The following is a 21,318-nucleotide window of genomic DNA, read 5'->3' on the forward strand; positions in this document are numbered from 1 at the left end:
TAATGCTCTCCCTAGCTTGAGTCCTGCTATAGGTATGGAAAGGTGGTTTGCTTTATAGACTATTGATTGAAGCAGGTTTTCATTATTATCCAGTGAGTGCACAGGCATCCTGCTCCCAGGAGAACTGTGTAGCAGTCAGAAAAACACGGATTAGCATTTACAGTCTTTGTTCTTGTGGGAACATTGGCTGGCTACGTGTGCTGTCACCATTCCTCTGCTCAGTCTTGGAACATTCCAGGCAAAACAGTATTAGACAGAAGTTGTTTTTAGCTCTGGCCATAGCTGTCACACACTGAACCTGAAGGATGCTGAACATCAGCAGTTCCTGCTGATCCCAGCCTCCACTGGACAACAAAGAAAGAAAGCTCTGTCCTTCTTTACAGTGTCCAACCCACCCAAAAAAAAAAAATGGCTTGTGAAGTAGTTGGAGCTGAATTAGTCAGCAGCTCAGAGATTTAGAATATCAATTTTTAATGTAAGAGGAAAAGAAAAGCCAGAAAATAGCTTTAACAGTATTTCTTGTCCTCAGGTTCACAAGACTTCTGTTGACCTTTTTTATTTAAATATCCATATGCAGGCATCAAGTTTTCAGCATGTATGATTTTTCAACCAGATTGTTTTAATTAAATTTCAAAGTCAAAAGGCAATTTCAATCTCATATATCCCTTCAGTACACATGATTCTCACAGTTGTTTAAATGGATTTAAGAGGAAAATACATTGTGATTCCTACATTTTAATTGGATTAATTATTCAATTTTTTATGAATGAAACCAGTTAAGTTAATGAAAATGCAATGTCACATCTTTGGAGACCAAGGTCTGGAACCTCTCCAATAGCAAGAACAGTATTTAATTACTTTAACCTGTGACTAAATGGGTGATTGCAGTACCCTGCATGGGAGTTAATTAATGTGCATACCCTGCATAAATCATATTCATTATGCACTGTCATTATTTAATGATATTCTATCTATTCTTTATATGTTAAGATTTTTAAGACAGGGATATATATATAAAAAAAATCTTTCCTCCATCTTTTCATTTCATTAACAAAGCTAATGTAAAATTCTAATTGCAACCAGATGAGAACATTCTTAATAATCCTCCACTAATTAGTGCAGGAGCAAAGAATCTAAGTTGAACACCCAAACTCCATGAGCTTTACACAGTGGTTTAAACAATGAGGTAAAACATTGTACCTTGATTGTTACAGACACACAAATATGAAGTCCAAGATCAGCTAAGTACATGAGAAGTCTTTGAGGTTAAATTTGCTCTGCCCATGCAGGATCTTAAAGAAGATACACATTTGGGAAGTTCAGGCAAGTAATTCATGCCTGTGCTGCATTATACATCTCTATATTTCATCAGTATTCTGTGGGGTCTAGTTCTAAGATTACAACTACTTGTATAAAATTGGCACTGAAGTTGTAAAAGAACTCACTGTGATGTAACTTCAGGTGAACAAAACCACTGCAGACTGGCAGTGGCATGTACTGAACATCAGCAGAACTCTCTGATGCATGGTGATCAGAACTTTAAATATCTTTTTGCACACTTTGAACCCTGAATCCATAAACTCAAACCACGGCTGGAACACTCCATCACTGACAAGCTGGAGCTGCTCATCTGCAATCACACAATTCATAATAATAATTCATCATTTTCTTGTGCATTTCTCAGGTGTCCACAAGCTGATATTGCCAGCAGACAGGAATTTTCTAGGAACTAGTTGTGCATTCCAAATATTTTCCTTCTTTCCTCCCTTTCTACATCCTCCAAGTAGGCTGTTCTGTGATGTGCTTGCATTAAAAAAAAGGAATCCTATGCTTCTAACATTTTTTTTTTTCACTTTATAAAGCATAAAGGTATCCAGACCGAGATTAGATATTTGAACTATCGTATGAAATAGGTACGCAGTTAAAGGGCGGTCAGGCAATGGGATAGGTATTACAGGGCAGTGCTGGAGTCAGCATCCCTGGAGGTGTGCAAGGTGTTCCACGCGGGCACCGGCCGATGGGGTTCCTGTTTCAGAGGGGTTACGGAGGCGGTGCAGGGCTGACGGCCGGGCTGTGTGCCGCAGAGGCCCCTTCCAGGCCCCACAGCTCCCTGACCCGCGCCTCCCTCACGCCTCCCTCACGCCGCGGCCGCCATGGCCGCTCCCTCAGCCGCCGCAGCCCACGTGACCCCGCCCGGCGCGCGCCCGCCCCGCCGCGAGACTCTATGGCGGAGGGCGCGCGCGGGCCCGGGAGCTCTCGCGAGAGCCGCGATGGAGGCGGCGGGAGGAGGCGCCGGAGGAGGAGGAGGAGGAGGTGTCATGGCGGCGGCGGGCGCGGGGTCCGCGGGGTCCGCAGCGCGGGGCGGCGGCGGCTCCTCGGCCGCGTCGCGCTGGTTCTTCAGCCGCGAGCAGCTGGAGAACACGCCCTCGCGGCGCTGCGGCGTGGAGGCGGACAAGGAGCTCTCGTACCGGCAGCAGGCGGCCAACCTCATCCAAGACATGGGCCAGCGCCTCAACGTGTATCCGAGCGGGGCCGGGCGGGACGGGCGTGAGGGCGGCGGGGGCCGCGTGTGGAGGGGCGGCGGGAGACCTTCTTCCTCGTGTGGGAGCTGTCCCCGGGAGCGTTCCCGCTGCTCCGCAGCCCCGGCCGGCGATCCCGCGGGATGGAGCCGTGGCCTGGAGGCACAGAATGGGAGGAGGAGCCTGGCGAAGCCCCCGCGCCGCGCTCTTTGTCGGCGCTGAGGGACTCGGCTCCCACCTGCCCTCACAGCCGCCGTTGTGGCCGTAGCTGCTTGTTGGGGCTTCTCTAAAGTAAATCCGAGTTAAGTAAATCCGTTTTCCCCGAAATGGGCAGCTCTTCCTTAGCCGTTCTTTAATGTGATTTTTAAAAGGAAAAAAAAAAAAAAAAAATCGATCAGAGCAAGGCCAAACCCTCAAATCCCTGACTGAAATAGTTGAACTGGAACAAAACAAAAGCACTTGAGAGTGTGTTTCAGTGAATGTCGCCCATTGAGGAGTTTTCATTCCGTGGGTGACTGTGGGGAGCCTGGCGTAGGAATCTCCACATGGTCTGCGAAACAGATGGGAACGATACGTGTTAATATCAGTTAAGGATGTGTTAATATCAGTTAAGTTCTTAAGTGTCACGTCCCTAATCCATCTTCGGCTGAAGACAATATGTTGAGAGCAGTGATTGATAGGGAAAGCGCATCGCTTTCAGTTCTTGTAGACAATTTTCTTAATATGTAGTGTTTCCTTCATTTAATCTTCCAGATCTCAGCTTACCATAAATACTGCAATTGTTTACATGCACAGGTTTTATATGCATCATTCCTTCACAAAATTTAATCGAAATGTAAGTATGATTTTATGTTTCGTAATAGTATGCCCATAATTTTGGCAGTTCTGACTGAGAAGTGTTACATGCAGGAGTGTGAAGTGTGATTTGTTTTTGGGAATTCTAGCTTATCAATGGTTTAGAAGCAGTAAGGATACTTATTTTCAACTTTGGATTACTTAAACTAGCAAGTAGATTTTATCATCTGCCATCGAAATAAAAAAAACAAATAGGCACCATCAGCAAGCACATTTCAGATGTGTGAAGGATACATTTAGATGTTTCATATGTAGCTGGTGTTTATGTGCTGAAGTTTGAAAGGCTAATGTGTAGGAATACACATTATTCTTGGTGAAGTCAGTGGAAGTTCTGGCATGGTGTGTCTGACAATGATGATGTGGTTATGTGTGTATCCATATGGATTATGTAGCTGTTCCTGAAGCAGTGTAAATTATTTTAGCTTGTCTAATCCTAAGTGGTGTGATAATTCATATTAGATAAGAAAAATTTTTCCATCTGTTGAGATAAATCTTATTTTGCCTAATAACCTGGACATGTTGACTCTGAACACAGAATGTGTTGTTAAGAACAGAATTTTTCAGTAAAAATTCAGCTAGCTGTTATTGAGGAACATTGTAACTGGTATGGAACTGGAGACAACAACTTGGGAATGTGAGCCTTGTTTGTTTTTTTTGTTTTTTTTCAATGTCCAGTGCTGGATGCAATAGGTGGGAAAATAATAATAATAATATAATAGTCTAGGTGTTCTTGGGGTTTGTTTGTTTTAAGCAAGAACAGTTAATAGTGATGGTGGTTTGTCATTAAATGTTAAGGATGAGTTTTCTTAGATCTTTTTATGACAAAACAGATTAAGACTGACAGATGTTAGGACTAGGTCAGAGCAGACCTTTACGTGCTAAGGGGTAGACTCTTGCAAACCTTGTCCCCAAGTCTGCGCTTGGGGCAGGTACACAGCGGGGTACAAGGAGAGCCAACTCTTCTTCCTGTCATGAATTTGTTCATTATTGTTGGCTGAGCTAATGGGCATCTTGTTTGGTGCCTGTTCAGCTGGAAATACGTATTTGTTTGTACGTACATTTCAGAAGTGTATATAATTATTTTTCATGCAAAATCTAAGCTAAACTCAAATTTCCAGCAGCTTATTACCAGAAGTGCAGTATTCATCCATACAAGTTCCTCTTTCCCCCCTCCTGCTGCTGTTCTGCCCACTTAGCAGTAGCCTGGAGCTGGTGGAAGAGGAGCTGCTGAGGCATCCAAAGTTTTCTGGAACTGCTGGATGGCTTGTGGGCTTGATAAACTAGAGCTGCTTGGAGTGAAGAGATGGCTCAGTGCAGAGCTGCTGTGTTTATGTATAGAGCCACATACCTGTTATATCACCTGCTGGAGTGCTGTTTGTACTGTCTGCAGGTAATCTGGGCTAGATTTAGGCAGCAAGAAGCTTTGGCTGCTGTGTTTGGGTTTTCACTGGATGCTGGTAAATGACAGTCATTTGGAACTGACAGTGCAGTAGTGTTTGAATGTGTACTGCTCTTCATATGAAAACTATGGCTTAAGTTAAATTATGAATCTTAAAATTCACAAGTAAGCTATGTAAGGGCAGAATGCTATGGAAACTACAGCTATTACAGGGGAGGGAAGTGTATTGTTTAATTAATTCTCAGGTAATAATGTTCAAAGTTAAAGGCAAGTGAACTGCAGGTTGTACCCCAGTGGTACTGATTCTTGATGAACTCCTTTTTGTAATTCTTAATGAGCATAAGGCCAGAGAGTGGCTTTGTGTATGTGCTGATGGGCAAGAGCATTTTCTTTTTACAATTCTGTAGGATAAAGAGGGTCTCAGTGAATGGAGTCACTTTTAAAATATTCCCAAACCATCCATTAGGTCCTCTGTAGAAAAAGCAGAAGCCGAGAACTCTAATAAATACTTAATATCAAATCTCCAGAGCACTTGGCAAGCTAAAAAATGTAACAGTATTCATCTCTGCAAGAAGAAAGTAACCCTTGGAAAGGAATAGTAAGGTAGTGGCAGTCTCAAAGGCAAGACCTAGGTAATCTATCCTACAGCATATGCAGTGTATCTCTAATATTTCTTTGTTGTGTGCACGTGGTGCTGTTTATCCATGGCAGGAAGGAATGTGAATGCTGGGGCAAGAAAATTAGATGGCCATTAATCAGAATGCCATATGATCTTCAGCTGAAAAAATGTGGCCTGTGTTGTCTTGTTTTATTGGTAGATGAGTGTTTTTAGTCTGGTAATAAGTATTTGCACGTTTATCATCATGTATGACTGCCAGGTTATACAAATACACATGTATGTGACCTGCACTTAATTGTTAACAACAGGGCTTCTAATGGAAGCTCAGTTGCTGAATAGTTGTTGTCTTCATTTTATGGGGTTTTTTTCTTCAGTGTAAGTGACTGCTAAACAATTTTACAGGCTTTCAGGAGTTTGAGTCATCTGTGAACAGGGACCAGAATTCCCAGCAGTATCTTCAATGTAGAGCCACAGGGGTGGCATGTACCAGTTAATGTAGTCTTGGTTCATTGGGAATGTAGTACATGTGCTGCTTATTGGCCAAATATCCCTTTTTTTTGTGAAGTTACTGTGAGCTAGCACATCTCTGGATTACTGAGTACATGCATTTAGGTGCAAAGAAGAAAGCATTGAGGTTTGGATGTTGCAGTCAAGGCAGGCAAAGTCCTTGCAAGGTTGCTGTGCCCCATTGAGGATGGAATCTTGCTTTACCAATTCTGGGAAGCAGAATTGGATGCCCTGACTACTAGTTTCCCTAGCTGTGCAAATGACAGGAGCTACTGTGGATTTCTTCAGCACAAATTATTCTTTCTGCATTGCTGACCAGGGCACAGGAACTTTGGGTTGCTAAGTATAAAGTTAGTCTGTGCTAATATTGGGATGGGGAAGGGAGCTTGCTGCCTTTTTATAGGCAGTACTAGCCTCACTATTATACTTTAAAATATCTTCAAAATTAAAATTCCTCTGCAAATACTGTTTCTATAGTACTTGTGTGTTACATTGTTCTATAGCAAGTAGTTCTTTTGGATGCTTATTCTTCAATACACTCTGATTTGAAGAACAGAAGGGGGGGGAAATCCTTCATATGCTGGCAATGAGAGGTAAGGCATCCAAATGGGAGCTGTAGTTTTTAAATATAATCCTTAGAAATGCCATGAGGAATACCAAATAACCAGTTGAAAATAGTCTTGATGATGTCAAGGGGGTTTTGTGACATGCAGTGGAGCTTAGTGAAGAGCTTAAACAAGGCTGCATGAGGAATTGTTTTCCTTCAAGTGCAAGGTAGGTGAGTTGTGTGGAGGGTGTTTTGTTTCCTTCTGCATTCCCTTCCTTGTGCCTTGTCCAAATCACAGTATTAAACAGTTGACTTTGCAGTTTTGCAAAGTTCTTGAAACTTTCATAATACACTTCAAGCTCTAGTTGAGCTAGAAGCTGTTTTGAGTACTTCAGTTCTGGTTTTAATAGTGCAGTTTAACATATTTGCTGCTTTTATGCAATGTGAGCTCCTGGTTATAATAAAAAAAATTCCTCACAGCTCTTTGTGTTCAAACTTGAAAACCCTCTCACAAACTGTAAGCACTTAATGTCTTAGGCTAAACTGTATCAGTCTAAAAACATGCTAATACTGGCATTGGAAGGGAGAGGGAGATCTCAGAAAGCTACATGCATGCTGCTGATGTGTTCTGAGATTTTTCTGAGTGCCTTTGTCATTACACTATCTTTTACTTTTTAAGTGAAAAAGGACTTGTACCACAGTTGCCAGTGAAACTTGCTGTATAACGCTTTTGGATTGTGGTAACAAGGCTCTTATGTTTTGGGGATTTTTCCTATTTTGGCTAGTAATAAAGTGGATTTAATGTCATATATCACATGTGTTCTGAAGGTTTCTCAAAGACTATTTGGAATGTATAGTATATAATTTAAATTATTTTGATTGATACCAAATTAAGATATTTATATATAAGAAATGCACTATTGCTTTGTCAAGTATGTTTCTTTAATTTTGCTTTTTTTTTTTTTTTTGTTCTACTTTGCTTGGGGTCTTTGCCATTTTTGGTAATTGGAAATGAATGAAAGCATTTGAGTAACTTTGCCAGTTATACACTTAGCAGGGTGTGTTCACTGAAGACTGCATTTGTGCCAACTCTGGAATTTTACTAGGATGTCTATTTTTCTGAATCAATACCAAGGGAGCTAAAAATAATGGCCTACTCTAAACTGGGAGTGAGAACCCTTGTCCTAGATAGGATAAAGACCTGAAATTCTTTGGCCAGAAGCCAACACTTCTTTTTGAAGGAAATAGTTAATTGGGCTGTACATAGATTTCTGATGAACCAGCATTGTATGACATTTAATTAGCTTGACTTAATCAGCCTCCAGAGCTGTGTTTTGTGTGAGGTCTTGGAGATCAGGAATTGTGTGGAGAACTTCTTGGCCAGATCTCATCTGCTTCAGTAAATCAGAAGAGATCCTGAAGTCAGCCTGATGGTGCTTTTTTGGAAAGAAGTAGAACTTTGGTGCAGTCAGCCACAGAGTAACAGTGAGTGAGATTTAATTGTGTGGTCACTGGTGACTTGGTTCAAATAATGCCTCTGTGAAAAGGAAATGTTTCCAGCCATGGCAGTTGTTGAAAACTGAGTTCTGTAAAATACCTTTATATGACATGTGTTTTATGCCTCTGTGTGCTGCCTGACATCTTCTGCATTTTCTGCCACTTCATAGCTGTTGATACTCTCACTTTCTGAACTCCAGAAAGTGTTTCCATCATGTTTACTGTTTAAATGTTTTATCTCCCAGTGTGAGACACATTTCAAGTGGTATGTCCTTGGCAAAGGAAATCCCTTCCAGAATTTCAAATCATTACTTCAAGCAATGGGATAGGAACTTCTACAGAATCATCAGAAGTATTAAATGACAGTGCTAATATGGCCTTGTTCAGCAACATTTCACCTTGGGTTTTTATTTCATTTGTTCATCAGGCTTGGGTTACAAGATTCTTAAAAAGAAAACAGGGGTTCTTGACTCCCTTGTAAAAGAATTTGCTCCCTGTGACTTGTTTTGGGTGGTTGATTTTTATAGACTGGGATTTTTGCTAGATTTCTCATGGCACACTTCTACTCATCAAAGGGTATTGCTTTACCAAGGTGTCAATTTTCAAGTCTGCCGCCTTTAAAGTTTTACTTAAGACCCAAGCAGACCTTCCAAAGTGATTTAAGGATGCAAAAAAGTACTCTCAGTACATTTGAAAGCTTCTGAAATTTAATCCCTTAAATGTTTAATTAGTCTGTTGCAGTTGTGCATATATTGTAAATTTTTATACCAAATGCTTCATTTTGGCATAAAAAAGGGCTGCTTACTGGCAAAAAAAGCAAGTCTGACTTTAGGGGGGCTATGTCTCCTATTTAGCCTCGCTCTATTTGGGCATTGAATGACAAATCCAATACTTGCACTACTTGCACCATGCATTAATTAAATACTCAGCAAGCAGCTATTTCAGTCTCTGAATAAATGATTTATACTGGCTTAATTTTAACCATTTTAATCAGCTTATGTCTAGATGGTTTCTAGTACCATTTTAATTCCTGATTAACATGGGCACCTTTTGCATGCAAAGAGAACCTAATTCATCAGTGATCTGTGGTTTGCTGTGTTCTGTCTGCACACTTCAGTTGCTCTAGCTGACAACAGGCACCAAAATTGTACTTCACAGCTAACTCGTAGGTGATACTGAACTGTCACCTTATGACACCTATAAATTTTCATCTTTAAATGTGATGTGTAGTCTTTACTAATATTTGATAGAACTGGTGTTTTACAAATCCTTATGCTGTGTTCTCCAGATACTTCTGGGCATATAGTAAAGTTTCTAAGAATATATGTGTATAAAGTTTCTTTTACTTGTAGAGCCTATGTTTATATAACAAGCTGTTTTTAAAGTTATCTGCAAAGTTTCTCACTCTTTGGGAGAATTAAATGCTACCAGAACTTGTGATCAGCTGTTCTACTGAAAAGATGGTGTAGTGACTCGCTCTGTGCAAGAAATTGGATGAACTTTCTCATGAAGTATATTTAACTTGAAACAGCCTGTTCTACTGTGACTAAGTCTTCTGGGCCAAAATATTTTATGTTGAACTAGAATTAGTTTGACCTCAGACATTTTACTCACAAATGTAATTTAACATTATGCTACTCCTTCCCTGTGCTGCTGAGAGGATTGCGTCAGTTACAAAATAAAACATGACTAGTTATATTTTTGTTACCTTGCATGACTTCAAAACTGAAAAAAGGCCACAAATCCAACTTCTTAAACCTTTTCTATGCTAGTTTAGACTCCATAAAAATTCAAGTCCTGCTTGTAAAAAGTTTAAAAATACACATGTTTTTCTTCTTCAGATAATGTCTCCCACGGCATTGTTTTTGGCTGCAAAAGTGGAGGAACAGCCACGGAAACTTGAACATGTTATTAAAGTAGCAAATGCCTGTCTTCATCCTCAAGAGCCACAGCTGGATACAAAGAGTGATGTAGGTGGAAGTTATGGTTTCAAAGATACATGGTTTGAAAGATGACATTTCATCTAATGATTTGTTACATTGTCTTACTGGAATATTGCTCTCTGCAGCCTAGGAAGAAAAGCCTTTGTTTTTATACCATTTAAGTCTTTCTGTTACTTAGTGCAGTTTCTTAAAGATTCACTTATTTGTTATGAAACTTGAAGAGATTGCTCCATCTTGAAATTCTTACAGCACCCACTTGACCTCCCAAAAATGCTTTGCTGGAATAGATTTTCTGAAATCCAAACTAAATTAATCTTCTTGTGAAAGGCAGGCAGGTGGAACTGAATTTGTAGCTGTGTGTGTACTGGTGGAGGAAAGTAACCGCAGTGTGAAGTGTTGTGACTTGTCAGTGCTCACTGCTGTGGGTACTGGTGCTGTGCCTTGTGTTGCCAGTGCTGTACCAGAGAGGCAGTGTGTGAGCGAAGTTCTGAGGCAATCGATTGCTGTGTCTTCACCTGTCTGCTTGTTTGTTTCAGGCATACCTTCAACAAGCCCAAGAGCTGGTTATACTTGAAACAATAATGCTTCAAACTTTAGGTATGTCTTTCTAAAACCTCCTGTGCAGCCAGCTTGCCATGAAGAGCTAGTGGGACCCAAATAATTGGATTTTTGATGTTCTATTGGTACTAGAATTTAACTGTTTTCCTGTATAATTTCTGAATTTAGTTTTGTGTTAGCAGTTCTGCTGTGTTCACTGTGGAGAAGAAAGGTGTGTCTGTACTTGTGAAAGAGATGTTTCTGACAGTTTGAGATAGAAATGTGTAGGCTTCCAAACAGATTTTACTCCAAGTAGTAATTAACATTGACATTTCTTCCCGTAAGGTAACATGGTGTGGTAGGCTGGCTGTGTGTGTCCTGAAGCAGTTGGAAAGAGCTTTGTACCCAGTGCTCTTCCCCATTCTGCCTTTCTACAGAAGAACATTATGTAATTGACTCTGAACAAACACAAGTTGTAGTGTAACTATTTAATGGATTCAGATGATTCCAAAATTTGAAGTGGAATGTTGTGTCAAGACACTCTTCTGACTAAAATACCATAGAGACAATTACAGCCAGAGGCCTGAGAACACTGACTTGCTCAGATATTCTTAAATACCACTTGGGGTATTGTTAAAAAAAACAGCTCACAGTAGTGACCTAGTTCTTAAAACAGTGTCATAAACCAAGAAGGGTTTCTTTAGTCACTGATCTACAAATTGACTTCATTTCTAATTTCATACATGCAACATGTTTAAGTGCTAGAAATCAATTAATAAAAGTATACATGCACACACATATTTCATTGTGTTTGCAGTACAGTTTTCACTGACTTATTAACTTACTAGAAATTGTTCAGATATATTCAGCTTTAAAAAGATAGTAATTTCCCAGGTTATATGTGTACAGGATTTAAGATTACTGGAGGAATATTTTAGTAATAGATTACAAAGTGGCTTTACCATCTGCCATTCAAAAGTATGAAAAGGTAAAGAATAAAAGGCACTTAAATAGTGTTACTTACTCTGCAGTGCAAAAGTTTAGCAAATTTTTTAGATCTGTGGGGCAACATAAGGGGTTTGCTTTTTATTTTACAGATGCAAATGTATAATTCTAAAACGTGTTTGTAACTCCTCAGGTTTTGAGATTACCATTGAACATCCACACACAGATGTTGTGAAATGTACACAGTTAGTGAGAGGTCAGTGACTTTTAACCACTTCTGTAAGTCCTCTTTTACCTTTCTCATAAAATTTGGAAGTAATTTTATTTGTCTAATATGATTTTTCTCCAACTATGTTATCCGATGTTTTAAATTAATTATTAAAAGATTGATATTTACCTTTAGAGAGTCATAAAGAGTCCAGTTCTCTGTCTTTTTTTTTTTTTTTCTTACTAGCTTTGACTTTAATCGTACCTGTTCCATGTGTTCTGGAATGACAGAAGCAGTCAGCAGTTGCAAACTGATTGGCCAGATCCATGGTATTGTTCTGAGCTGATGATTTTCACTCTGAAATAGTTTTGCCCATTGATGGCTAATTGCCAGCTTTTTGTCTTAGCAAAGCTTTTCAGGTAATGGACTGAGGGATAAAGAGAGTGCATAGCAGGTGTGCTGTCACATGCAAATAGGTGTGACTAATTGTTTTTCTGGAGCAGTGTGTCCTTACTTGTTTTGGATGGTAGCACAAAATCCCAAACCTTTGGTGAAACATATCCTGTAACTTGTCTGCAGCTCATTAATGTGACTGGCTAGAAACCTGTTTTGTTCTCTATATTTTTTGTGGCATTTTGGCACATCTTTAATTCTTGAATTGGTTTCTTTTGGATCTTCAAAAAAAGATTAAAACACCCTCTTATAAGATGTAGGATGAAAAACAAGCAGTTGTAAAAGCATCTAAAATAAGCTTTACACTTTAATTATGTTTCTTAAGTAAAAAGTGTTTTGAAATTATTAGACCATGGTTGTTAGTCTCTAGTCATTAGCTGGTTTTGCAGTGAAAAATGCATAAGTGCCTCTAAGTTTTTGGTGTTTTTTCTTCTCCCTCTATAAAATATATAAAACTTAGGTACAGCCTGACCCTGTAAACTAGATTTGCTTTGTAGTAACTCTGGAATTAATGGTGTTCCTTTAAGGAAGAATGTCTCTTATTTGCTGTAGCTTTCTGGTGTAGTGTCTGCAGACACTGAGTAGGGCTGGTGCTGTAACTTTCTTGCATATAAAGTGGTTTATTGCTCTCCTTGCTGTAAGATAATGATTCTCTGCTTTCTGCCCAGATTTGGTTGTGACTTGGTGCATGAGTCCAATTGCACCTGAAGTCTCAGTAGTCTGCACCAGCTGCTCTGGGTTTTGCTTTGGCTTTTCTTAGCTGTTGGTCACTGTAAATGTGAGCACATTTTGCTCTCTTGGGGAGCCACTGTGCTTCTGTTTGGTGTCTGGGGCTGTGGGGAAGGGTGGGGGAATGTTGTATTGCCTCAGGATTTCCACATCAGTGTGTCTCACTCAAGCCTACAGGCACACTGCTACACAAACTGGATTTCCTTTCATCAAGGGTAGATACCACTCTAAGGCAGTTCAGCTTTTCCCTTTGTGTTTTGTAAGCTAATTTTTTGTGCTGACAGAATTCATACTTTGAAGATACTGTGTTTTTTTTTTTTTATTTGACATATTTAATGTCAGCAGACTTGAAAAAATTCTTAGAAGTCTAAAGTGATATGAAGTCTTGAAATCTCAAGACTTCAGTGAGGGCTGAAAATCCGTGTAGCTCAAGGAGTGGTGCACAGTGAATGTAATGTGTCTGATGTTTAAAAACCTGTTCACTGAAGGAGGTGTGCTCATTAGGGTGTGTGTGTGTGTGTATGGAATCCTTGGAAGCATGTGTCCCTAGGAGTGCTGTAGACTGTGAACACAAGATTTGAGTATCTCATATTAAAATAAGAAAAAGGAAACAAATTAATTAAAAACACCAGGCATTAAATTTGAAGTCATGCATACAAGTCAGGCAAGGATAGAATAACTGCCATGGAACATTGGTTTGATGTGTTGAGAGGACAGAGACATGGGCCTGTGGGCACAGTGATTATCTTCAAAGACACAGTGGTAGGAGTTTAGTTTTCTGTCCCCAAACATTTATTTATTGGACAGTGTGGGTTTTCAGTGTCAGTAGATGCAACACTCAGATATCTGAGTCCTGAAGCTTTTAAAATATACCTAAGATTTGTCAGTGTTAAACCTTTAGTGCTAATGGGATTGACTGAGAAGTTAAAGAACCCAAGGTTACTTCATCCAGTTCTGGTAACCTCATCTTGGACAAAAAGCACCATTTCAGAAGGCAGAGTTATCTTTTTTTGAATAAAGATGATTAACATTAAATTAAACTTCCAACTGCATGTGTGGAGAGAGGAAGAAGGGAGGAATGTAATGTCTGAGTGAGTATCAAAAAAGAGGTAGCAAAGTTAGGTGAGGTCTGTGAACGTGCTTTTGGGTTTGTGCACTGCATTGTCAGGTGGTGGGAAAGGGCCCTTTGGCTGACTAAACTGCAGTGCCTCAGAGGATGCCTGATTCTCTCCATCACTTTTTGCTGTCTTGCATCCAGGGTAATTTGTTTTATGCAGTCACTGTTACCTGTTATTAAGCTGTAAGCGATCCCCTTTAAAAACAAAATGAAAAAATAAGAACCCAGGTTGTGTTGATGATGCTCAAAAAATTCAGCCAAGTCCTTTGTCAGAAGACTGTCTAGTCTGGCAGTGGCTCACCAAAATCAATTGCTGGAAGCTGAAGATGAACTAGTAAGTGGGAGTTGGTGCAAATAAATATAATTGCTTCAACATACAACTAAAGAAAAAATGAATTCTTCTCTAAGATTGAAAGCTGTTTTGAAGGTTTTATTAGACAACACAGACCATTGCAGAGGAGGGGTGACTGGATGGATAGAAAATGATTCATAATGTTCAGGCATACAATACCTAGTTACTCCTGGTGTTCAGAGAGTCATGGGTTAATGAAATTGTTCCATCTTTGCAGTTTGGTCAGTATAGCAGACAAGGAAAATGGTGTGGGCTTAGTATTTTTTCTGCACCATTCTTCCTCAGTGTCAAGAGACTGAGAAGAGGAGACAGGACCATCATTCCTTAGGATCCCACAGGTCCAAGGAATCTGAAGGCAGTGGATATGTGAGGGCCTGTCAGCAAGCTTCAGTGTCCATTCCAAGAATGCTCCAGTAGTGAACAGAAGAAAGGAAAAAAGAAAAGGGGAAAAACAACCCCACCAAAACTGTTCTGGTTTTGGCCCTTGCTGCCTTCAACACTAGCTGAATGATCAGCAATGAAACTGCCCTGGTGCCAAGACTGTGGCATGGTCCTCTTACACTCTGGTGCAAAATCAGTCTGTTCTCAGCCTGCTTCTGGTGAAACTTGGAATCCATATCCTCATCTCCATCTTGGGAAGTCTTCAGTCACTCCTTTCTCTGTGTTGGAATACAACCTTTTGGAACTGAAGATGAGATCTCAAGGATTTCTAGGATTGTTCCGCTACTCTGCAGGTTATCAGGTATCTTGAACACCCATGATCCTTACTAATCTTTTGTGAAAATTGCACTGTCAAATCCTTCAAATATTCCATAGTATCTGTGTGCAGATGCCATTGCTTAAATCAGGCTGAGAAAGACAAAGTCAGCAGAAGAGGAGGTGAAAATGCATCTGCTTTTTCAGAGGGTATTCTCATGAGGAAAATTTGAAACTTAGTGGTGTGGAAAGATGTGAAACACCAGCTGCACTCCAGCACTTGCTACAGATGGCCTTCCCATTCTGAACTTTGACTTCAGCTTTTTATGGGCCTGTTCCCAAGCTTTAAATACTTTCAAGAAAGTAAAGCCACCAGGACTGCTCAGACCTGAATGCCTACACCATGGCCTCCTCCAGCCCTTTCCAGATACAACAGGCACTCTTCCAGCATCCCTCTGTTCAGAGACTGGGGCTTTTTGTTTTTGCCAGAAGGACTTCAGCAAGCTTCTCTCTTCTGATGCTGACTGGCTAATCTGCCAGTGTGAGCATTCCCACTTTCCGGGGAATGCTCACACATTGTCAGGGTCCAGGCACAGCCAGTTACCAGCTCCTAATGGGGACTTGGCAGTCACATTTTCATGAGCATCCCAAGATCCAAGATAAGCTGTGTTGAAGAAAAAGACTCAGGTATCTTGGAATTGCAAGCGGTGAATTGTGTGGCTATGCCCAATAAAAAGCATTTTGGTTTCCAGTTGGCAGTTCCTTGGAGACAGCCTCTCAGAAGGTGTGTCAGACAGCAAGTCCTGTTTCAAAATATTGATGACTATTTCACTGATCCCTGTCTTATGGCTGCTTCTGCAGCAGTGAGACAGGATGGATGTTTTAAATCACTCCTGATTGCTAAAATCTAAAACTGGTCATTCATGGCTGGTGTCGTAGCCATTGGTCCTGCAGCTTGTGAGTTATAAGAGCAGCTCTGCTGGCTTGTTTTAGCCCCTGCTTCAAGATGATTTAAATTTTGGAGATGCACTTTCCACTGCTATAATGGAAATAAATCACCAAAATAAAGGAACCAAAATTCATTAGATTTAATTTCTTTGATGGATTCTGCTAAACCAAAGCTGCCCTACATAGGAGAGTTTGGGACGGATATTTTCAGTTGTGCCTTGTGTTATCAATGGCTTTAGTTGTGAGCTGCAGTTTCTGGCTGGTTTTGGCAATGATTGTTATTTAGCTGTAAATAAATTGAAACAGAATCATATTACTTTTAGTACAGGTAAGGTATTTAGCAAATAATTTTTTGATTGAGGCTAAAGTGTGTGTTTCAAAATGTGATTCTTTTCTTCCAGGTATGTGTTTTGATTTACTCATCTTTCAAGCTGATGTTAAATAGAAGTTTTCTGGCATCTGCTTTTCTTCCTTGTTCAGAAGGGGCATTTCAGTGAGAGTAGAGATGCTTCTTGGTCTTGCTCCCTTAATTCAAACGTGTAACTTTATGGACTGTATAAATCATTGAAGATCCTTTAGGCATTGCTTTGATGAAAAATGAAGAGCAAGACATCAATTTCAGTCTTACTCAACCATTGACTTTTATTTGTTATGACAGTCTCATATCTTTTTTTTTTTTTTTTTTGGTGATTCCACCTTACTTTTTTTTAGATGGGAGGAAGAAGTTGAACTCCTTGGTTTTCTGGCATGCAATTACCATTACATTGTGCAAACTAAAATTATAGCATAACACACTGTCAGTTCACCTTCTGATTATTATGGATTAGTAGAATTTGTGAATTTGTGTGTAGGAACAGATCCTGTTACCTTGCAGCTTCCACATTCTTCCTAGATTATGGCACTTCTGGCTGTGTAGCATAAAGAAAAATCTGAATTTTAATCCTTGGCAATTATTAGAAGTTGAGTTAAATCACATTTTAATATGCTTTTTAAAAACTAAATTTAAAAGCCACTGTAGTATTTCTCAAACTTTCTAGAAATATTATTAAAGTTTAACAGTATTCCCTTTGACATAAAATTCAACACTACGCTTTCTGCAGGTAGCACTGATTTCAAGTGATAGTGTCAAAGTAAGAATTCAATGAAGGCTGCATTCAATCTGCGGTTAAACCCCTTGTGCCCAGCTATTCCATTAAATGCATGTTACAGTAAGTTCTCTTACCTGAGTGAGGAGCATTGGGGTGTCACTCTAGGGGTCAGCACTCTGTGGCTGTAAAAGCCCAAGTCAGTTTTTCATTTCTGGCATGTTGCAGTCCTGTGGTTTGTTTTGGTATTTTTTTTCTGACTAACTCAAATGAATTTGTCTGTTTCCTATTGAAGCCTTGGCATAGATTTAACAAATATGGAGCAAAATGTTATTACTACAGTGCTCTTAATTAGAAGGAGCAGAAAACTGATTTTTTTTTTTTCCCACATAGTTTGGGGGCTTGCTGTGTTACAGGGCTTTGGGAGAGAGGTGTGGCTGTTTCTGGGGAGTTGGGAGGGTGTCCTGCTCCTGCTCCAAGAGCAGATGGAGCACTGTGAATTGTGAATTCACAGCACTGGAGCTGTGAATTGGCCGGGACTGAGTGCCTGCTGCACTCCCAGCTCAAAGCAGGGATCCCCTGCAGTGAGGGTGGGGAAGCAGCGCTTCCCAGAGCAGAGTGCTCACCTGTCAGGTGTTGGAGGGGAGCTGTCCTGTGGGCTGTGCAGGGGGAGGGAGGGGCACTGAAGGGAATGACAGGTCCAGTTCCAGTACTGAGTGTGTCTCAGTCTTCTGTGTCTCAGAAGAGATTATTTTAAAGGCTAGTTAGCTAAAGCCAGATCAGTACTTTAGAAATACCCAGCAGTGATTTTTGGAAGGTAAAAATGCTTGAATTTTGGAATGAACCTGACAAATTAAGTGCAGATCTTTAATCTCTCTTGTTTTTCTTTTCTTACAGCAAGCAAGGATTTGGCACAGACATCCTATTTCATGGCTACCAACAGGTTGTTATCCTGAACCTCTTTGTTGCACTGTTGTAGCACACTATAGCTTCCTTTACTGCAGGGCCCCCTGATGTGTCTTACCCTTGTTGCAGTGGGGGACTGGGCCACCTCCAGTGGTGGTACCTCCCCGCCTGCAGTGCGGTGTATTGGACAAGGGCCTGATGGCACAAAGGGCTTAAATGCACAATGAGAAGTGTAGTGGTGCTTTCTGATGACTTTTTCTCGATTGTGAGTGCATAAGTCTAAAATTGGTAGCCTGAATAGCAGCTAAAGATTACAAAGAGATAAACTTAACCTAGAAATCCGAGCATCTTGGTAAGTACAAAACTATTTTTAGTTTACACTTGTAGTTAATGGCAGTTTTCTCTTAACTTTAAGTATATTGATTCAGTCTTAACTTATAAAATTCTAATGGGCCTAAGGTATTTTCAACTAGCTGATTTTTCTTTTTAGATAGACTAGTACTAGCCCAATGTTACTTCTTTTAGAAACTGCTCTTTAATCTTTATATATAGTTTTAAAACTCAAGTACTTAGATAAATTTAAAGTTCTAGGATTCCAAGTGGGTGTTTTGCAGACATAGCCTGTCATAGAAAATTAGAGAGCAGACTTTAGTCTTGATTACTTCAATTTGCCTCTGGCAAAACTGCTTTAACCTTTATTTAAGAAGATTGCATTATGTGTAGATACAGTTTTTAAACAGTATCTGCTGATTATTAGAACTGTTCAAAATAAATAAATAAATCCTGGTGGTTCCTTGATGAGCAAGATTCTGTACTCAAGCAGCTGTTAAGAGAAGTTATGCTAAAGCAGTGAAAGTGAACCACTGTGTTTGTGGGGCTGGAAGCTGAAGACAACATCACAAATGTCATAAATCCAGGCCTGGTGAAAGCAAAGCCCACAAATAACTCACCTGGCTGCTGTGAATCTGCTGGGGGCCTTCTGATTGTCTCATTTGGAGACTGCACAATTAGCTCTATGCATTATACTGCAGAATTTTAATTCACCGTATTATACTGTCCTTTTTAGTACTTAAGTACAGTAGAATAATTGGTAAATTTGTTTATTGTTCATCAAGCTTTTGATAGCAAAAACAAATTAACTTTTCTGCCAGATAAATGCCCTGCCCTTTGTTTTCTTAGGGCAGTAAGGTATCTTATGAGCTTATTCAACAAAATGTTTAACTGTTGTTGATTGACAAGGTATCATTCTGTATGTTAATGGTTGATTTTTTTGGGTTTTCTGTTTTACATGTTTGGTTTCCTTTGGTTCCTCATTACGAAATGTGTGCAACAGCCTTCACCTTACCACATTCTGTCTTCAGTACAAGCCCACAGTGATAGCATGTGTGTGCATTCACTTGGCCTGCAAGTGGTCCAACTGGGAGATTCCAGTATCAACTGATGGAAAACACTGGTGGGAATATGTAGATCCCTCAGTTACTCTAGAGCTACTGGATGGTAAGTCATGCTCCTTTCTCATTTTGAAATTCAAGGGTTTATTCATGTAAGGGTGGAGCATAGCATGTCGTGAGAGCATTCAGCTAAAATTAAATCTCACTGGCTTCATGTGCTGTATCTTCAGTGAAAGAAAGGGATAGGAGTGGAGAGAACTTCAGAAGGCAAACTTGGTTTGGCTGCTGGGTGGGGTGTCCACATACTTTTTGCAGGTGGAGGATAGATCCTGCTTTTAAATGCCTTTCAGAACCAAGACAGAGATGGAAATCTGTCAGTGCAATTCATGCAGCCCTGATGGTTTCAGGTACCTTAGTGTTGTTTCAGTGACAGTGTTCATTAAGGCTGTACATTAAATTACCACGTTTATGAAAGCAGTTCTGTGTTAACAGTTTGGTGTAGCTTGTAGGATCTCAGACTCTGGTAAGAAGAAAGCATATGCCTAGAACACCCTACTCCTAGAAGTTTACTGTCTTTTAAGATAGTATTTACTACAGTGGAGTCTGAATTTAAGGGCCAGATTTACTGCTGTAGAGGATGTGGGAGCTCCTGGGCCTTTCAGATCTGTGTGTTGGACTTTGTTGGTCCTGGAGTGAAATGTTTGTTGCCTGGAGATCTCCAGGCTTCAGATGGCCCAGCATTGACTCTCTGTTCCTGCTGATTTCCTCTGGTGAGCTGTTCTTTCTTAATGGCACTTTGAGGAGGGAGGGTTTGAAAGTGAGAAGTTGAGTAGATGTCATGTAAAGCACAGAACCAGAGTGAGCTTCAAAGGGCAGGTTCAAACATCTCTGTCTTATTGGGCTTCTTTAAGCTGTAGCTGCAGTTCCAAACACCACCCTGCTGCCATCCCACCTGGCTGTGGGCTTGTGGCTTTGGTAAACATTCATTGTCTGGATTTGTGAAATCCCCCAGGGGAATGCTGTGAGCTCCTTGTGAACATCACTTAGTCCTTCAAGCATTTATGGAGCTGGGGTGTTTAACAGACCCAGGTAGACCTAAGAGCTGAGGTAGTTTTGCACTTGGGAGCAGCTTAGGTTATAACTTGCTTGTGGAATTCTGGAGAAGCCAGTTCTTCCAGACCTGTAAAAGATGTACTTTTTCATTCAAATTCTGACTGTACCCAGTTATTTTTAGCTTATGACTAGAATTAAGTCTCAATTAAAAGTATTTTTATTTGCAGCTGATAAGCATGGAGATGTGTGTTTTCCTGTGGGCATACTAATTGTAAAGATTTTTGTTTTATTAACACAGCCAGGTACTCCACCTTGAACACAAATTATTTCAAAACTTTATTTAAAACAGAGTCCTTCCACGGGTCTGGCTGGCCATGGGATAGCTGTGGTTTGTACAGAGCTGATATTGGTTGTTCCTGAAGTTTGATGGAATGACTGTAACAGTACAGTACAAAAAATTTATACTTTCAAGGAAACTTAACTCCATACAGAATATGTACAGGCTGAATGGCAAGTATGTTATTTTAGAAACTGTTGTTTCTCTAGTTTTTGGTCTTAACAAATCCAGGTTGTGCAAGTGTAAAACCAAAATATTATAGTTAAACCTGTTTTTCAGAATGTGTGTAGTTGTCAGAAGTCTGTCCCAGTGGAATACTGTAAACTTTTCTGTTCCACACTTGCCTAACAATTTTTTAAAATTTTAATTCAGCTCATGCACAGACTAGTATCTACTGCAAAAGCTGTACAACTCTAGGCTAAGTTTTACCTGTTTATAACAGAATCAGATGTAAAAATGGCTTTTCTTTTTCTTATTCAGAGCTAACTCATGAGTTTCTGCAAATACTGGAGAAAACACCTAGCAGGCTCAAGAGAATTAGAAATTGGCGGGTAAGAAACTTTCCTGTAGTGTCTAGCAAGCAGAGATGAACTTCTAGGAGAATTATGAACCAGGGGAAAAAGTTTCGTTATGCTGTACTTGCTTTTTCTTCCTGTATCTGGGTTAGGAGGTGGT

At 40.1% G+C, this 21,318-nt stretch overlaps 1 protein-coding gene across 6 annotated transcripts in view; it reads left to right on the forward strand.

Moving 5' to 3' along the window:
• Positions 1 to 1,378: 1,378 nt before the first annotated feature.
• Positions 1,379 to 21,318, forward strand: part of CCNT2 (cyclin T2) — a 26,805-nt gene continuing 6,865 nt past the window's right edge. For 3 of the 6 annotated variants that reach the window (XM_053948066.1, XM_053948068.1, XM_053948067.1), the window contains exons 1-8: positions 1,379 to 2,518; positions 3,273 to 3,354; positions 9,785 to 9,913; positions 10,423 to 10,483; positions 11,562 to 11,624; positions 17,854 to 17,899; positions 19,196 to 19,359; positions 21,124 to 21,194. In XM_053948066.1, the coding sequence (XP_053804041.1) occupies positions 2,154 to 2,518; positions 3,273 to 3,354; positions 9,785 to 9,913; positions 10,423 to 10,483; positions 11,562 to 11,624; positions 17,854 to 17,899; positions 19,196 to 19,359; positions 21,124 to 21,194 (981 nt within the window). In that variant the 5' untranslated portion in view covers positions 1,379 to 2,153. Of the gene's footprint in view, positions 2,519 to 3,272; positions 3,355 to 9,784; positions 9,914 to 10,422; positions 10,484 to 11,561; positions 11,625 to 14,521; positions 15,611 to 16,971; positions 17,080 to 17,853; positions 17,900 to 19,195; positions 19,360 to 21,123; positions 21,195 to 21,318 lie in introns of those variants that run through there. The other 3 variants (XM_053948071.1, XM_053948070.1, XM_053948069.1) reach the window with 3 other exon arrangements.

Source organism: Vidua chalybeata, chromosome 7 (genome assembly GCF_026979565.1).
Source record: "Vidua chalybeata isolate OUT-0048 chromosome 7, bVidCha1 merged haplotype, whole genome shotgun sequence".
In the NCBI taxonomy this organism is placed as follows: Eukaryota; Metazoa; Chordata; class Aves; order Passeriformes; family Viduidae; genus Vidua; species Vidua chalybeata.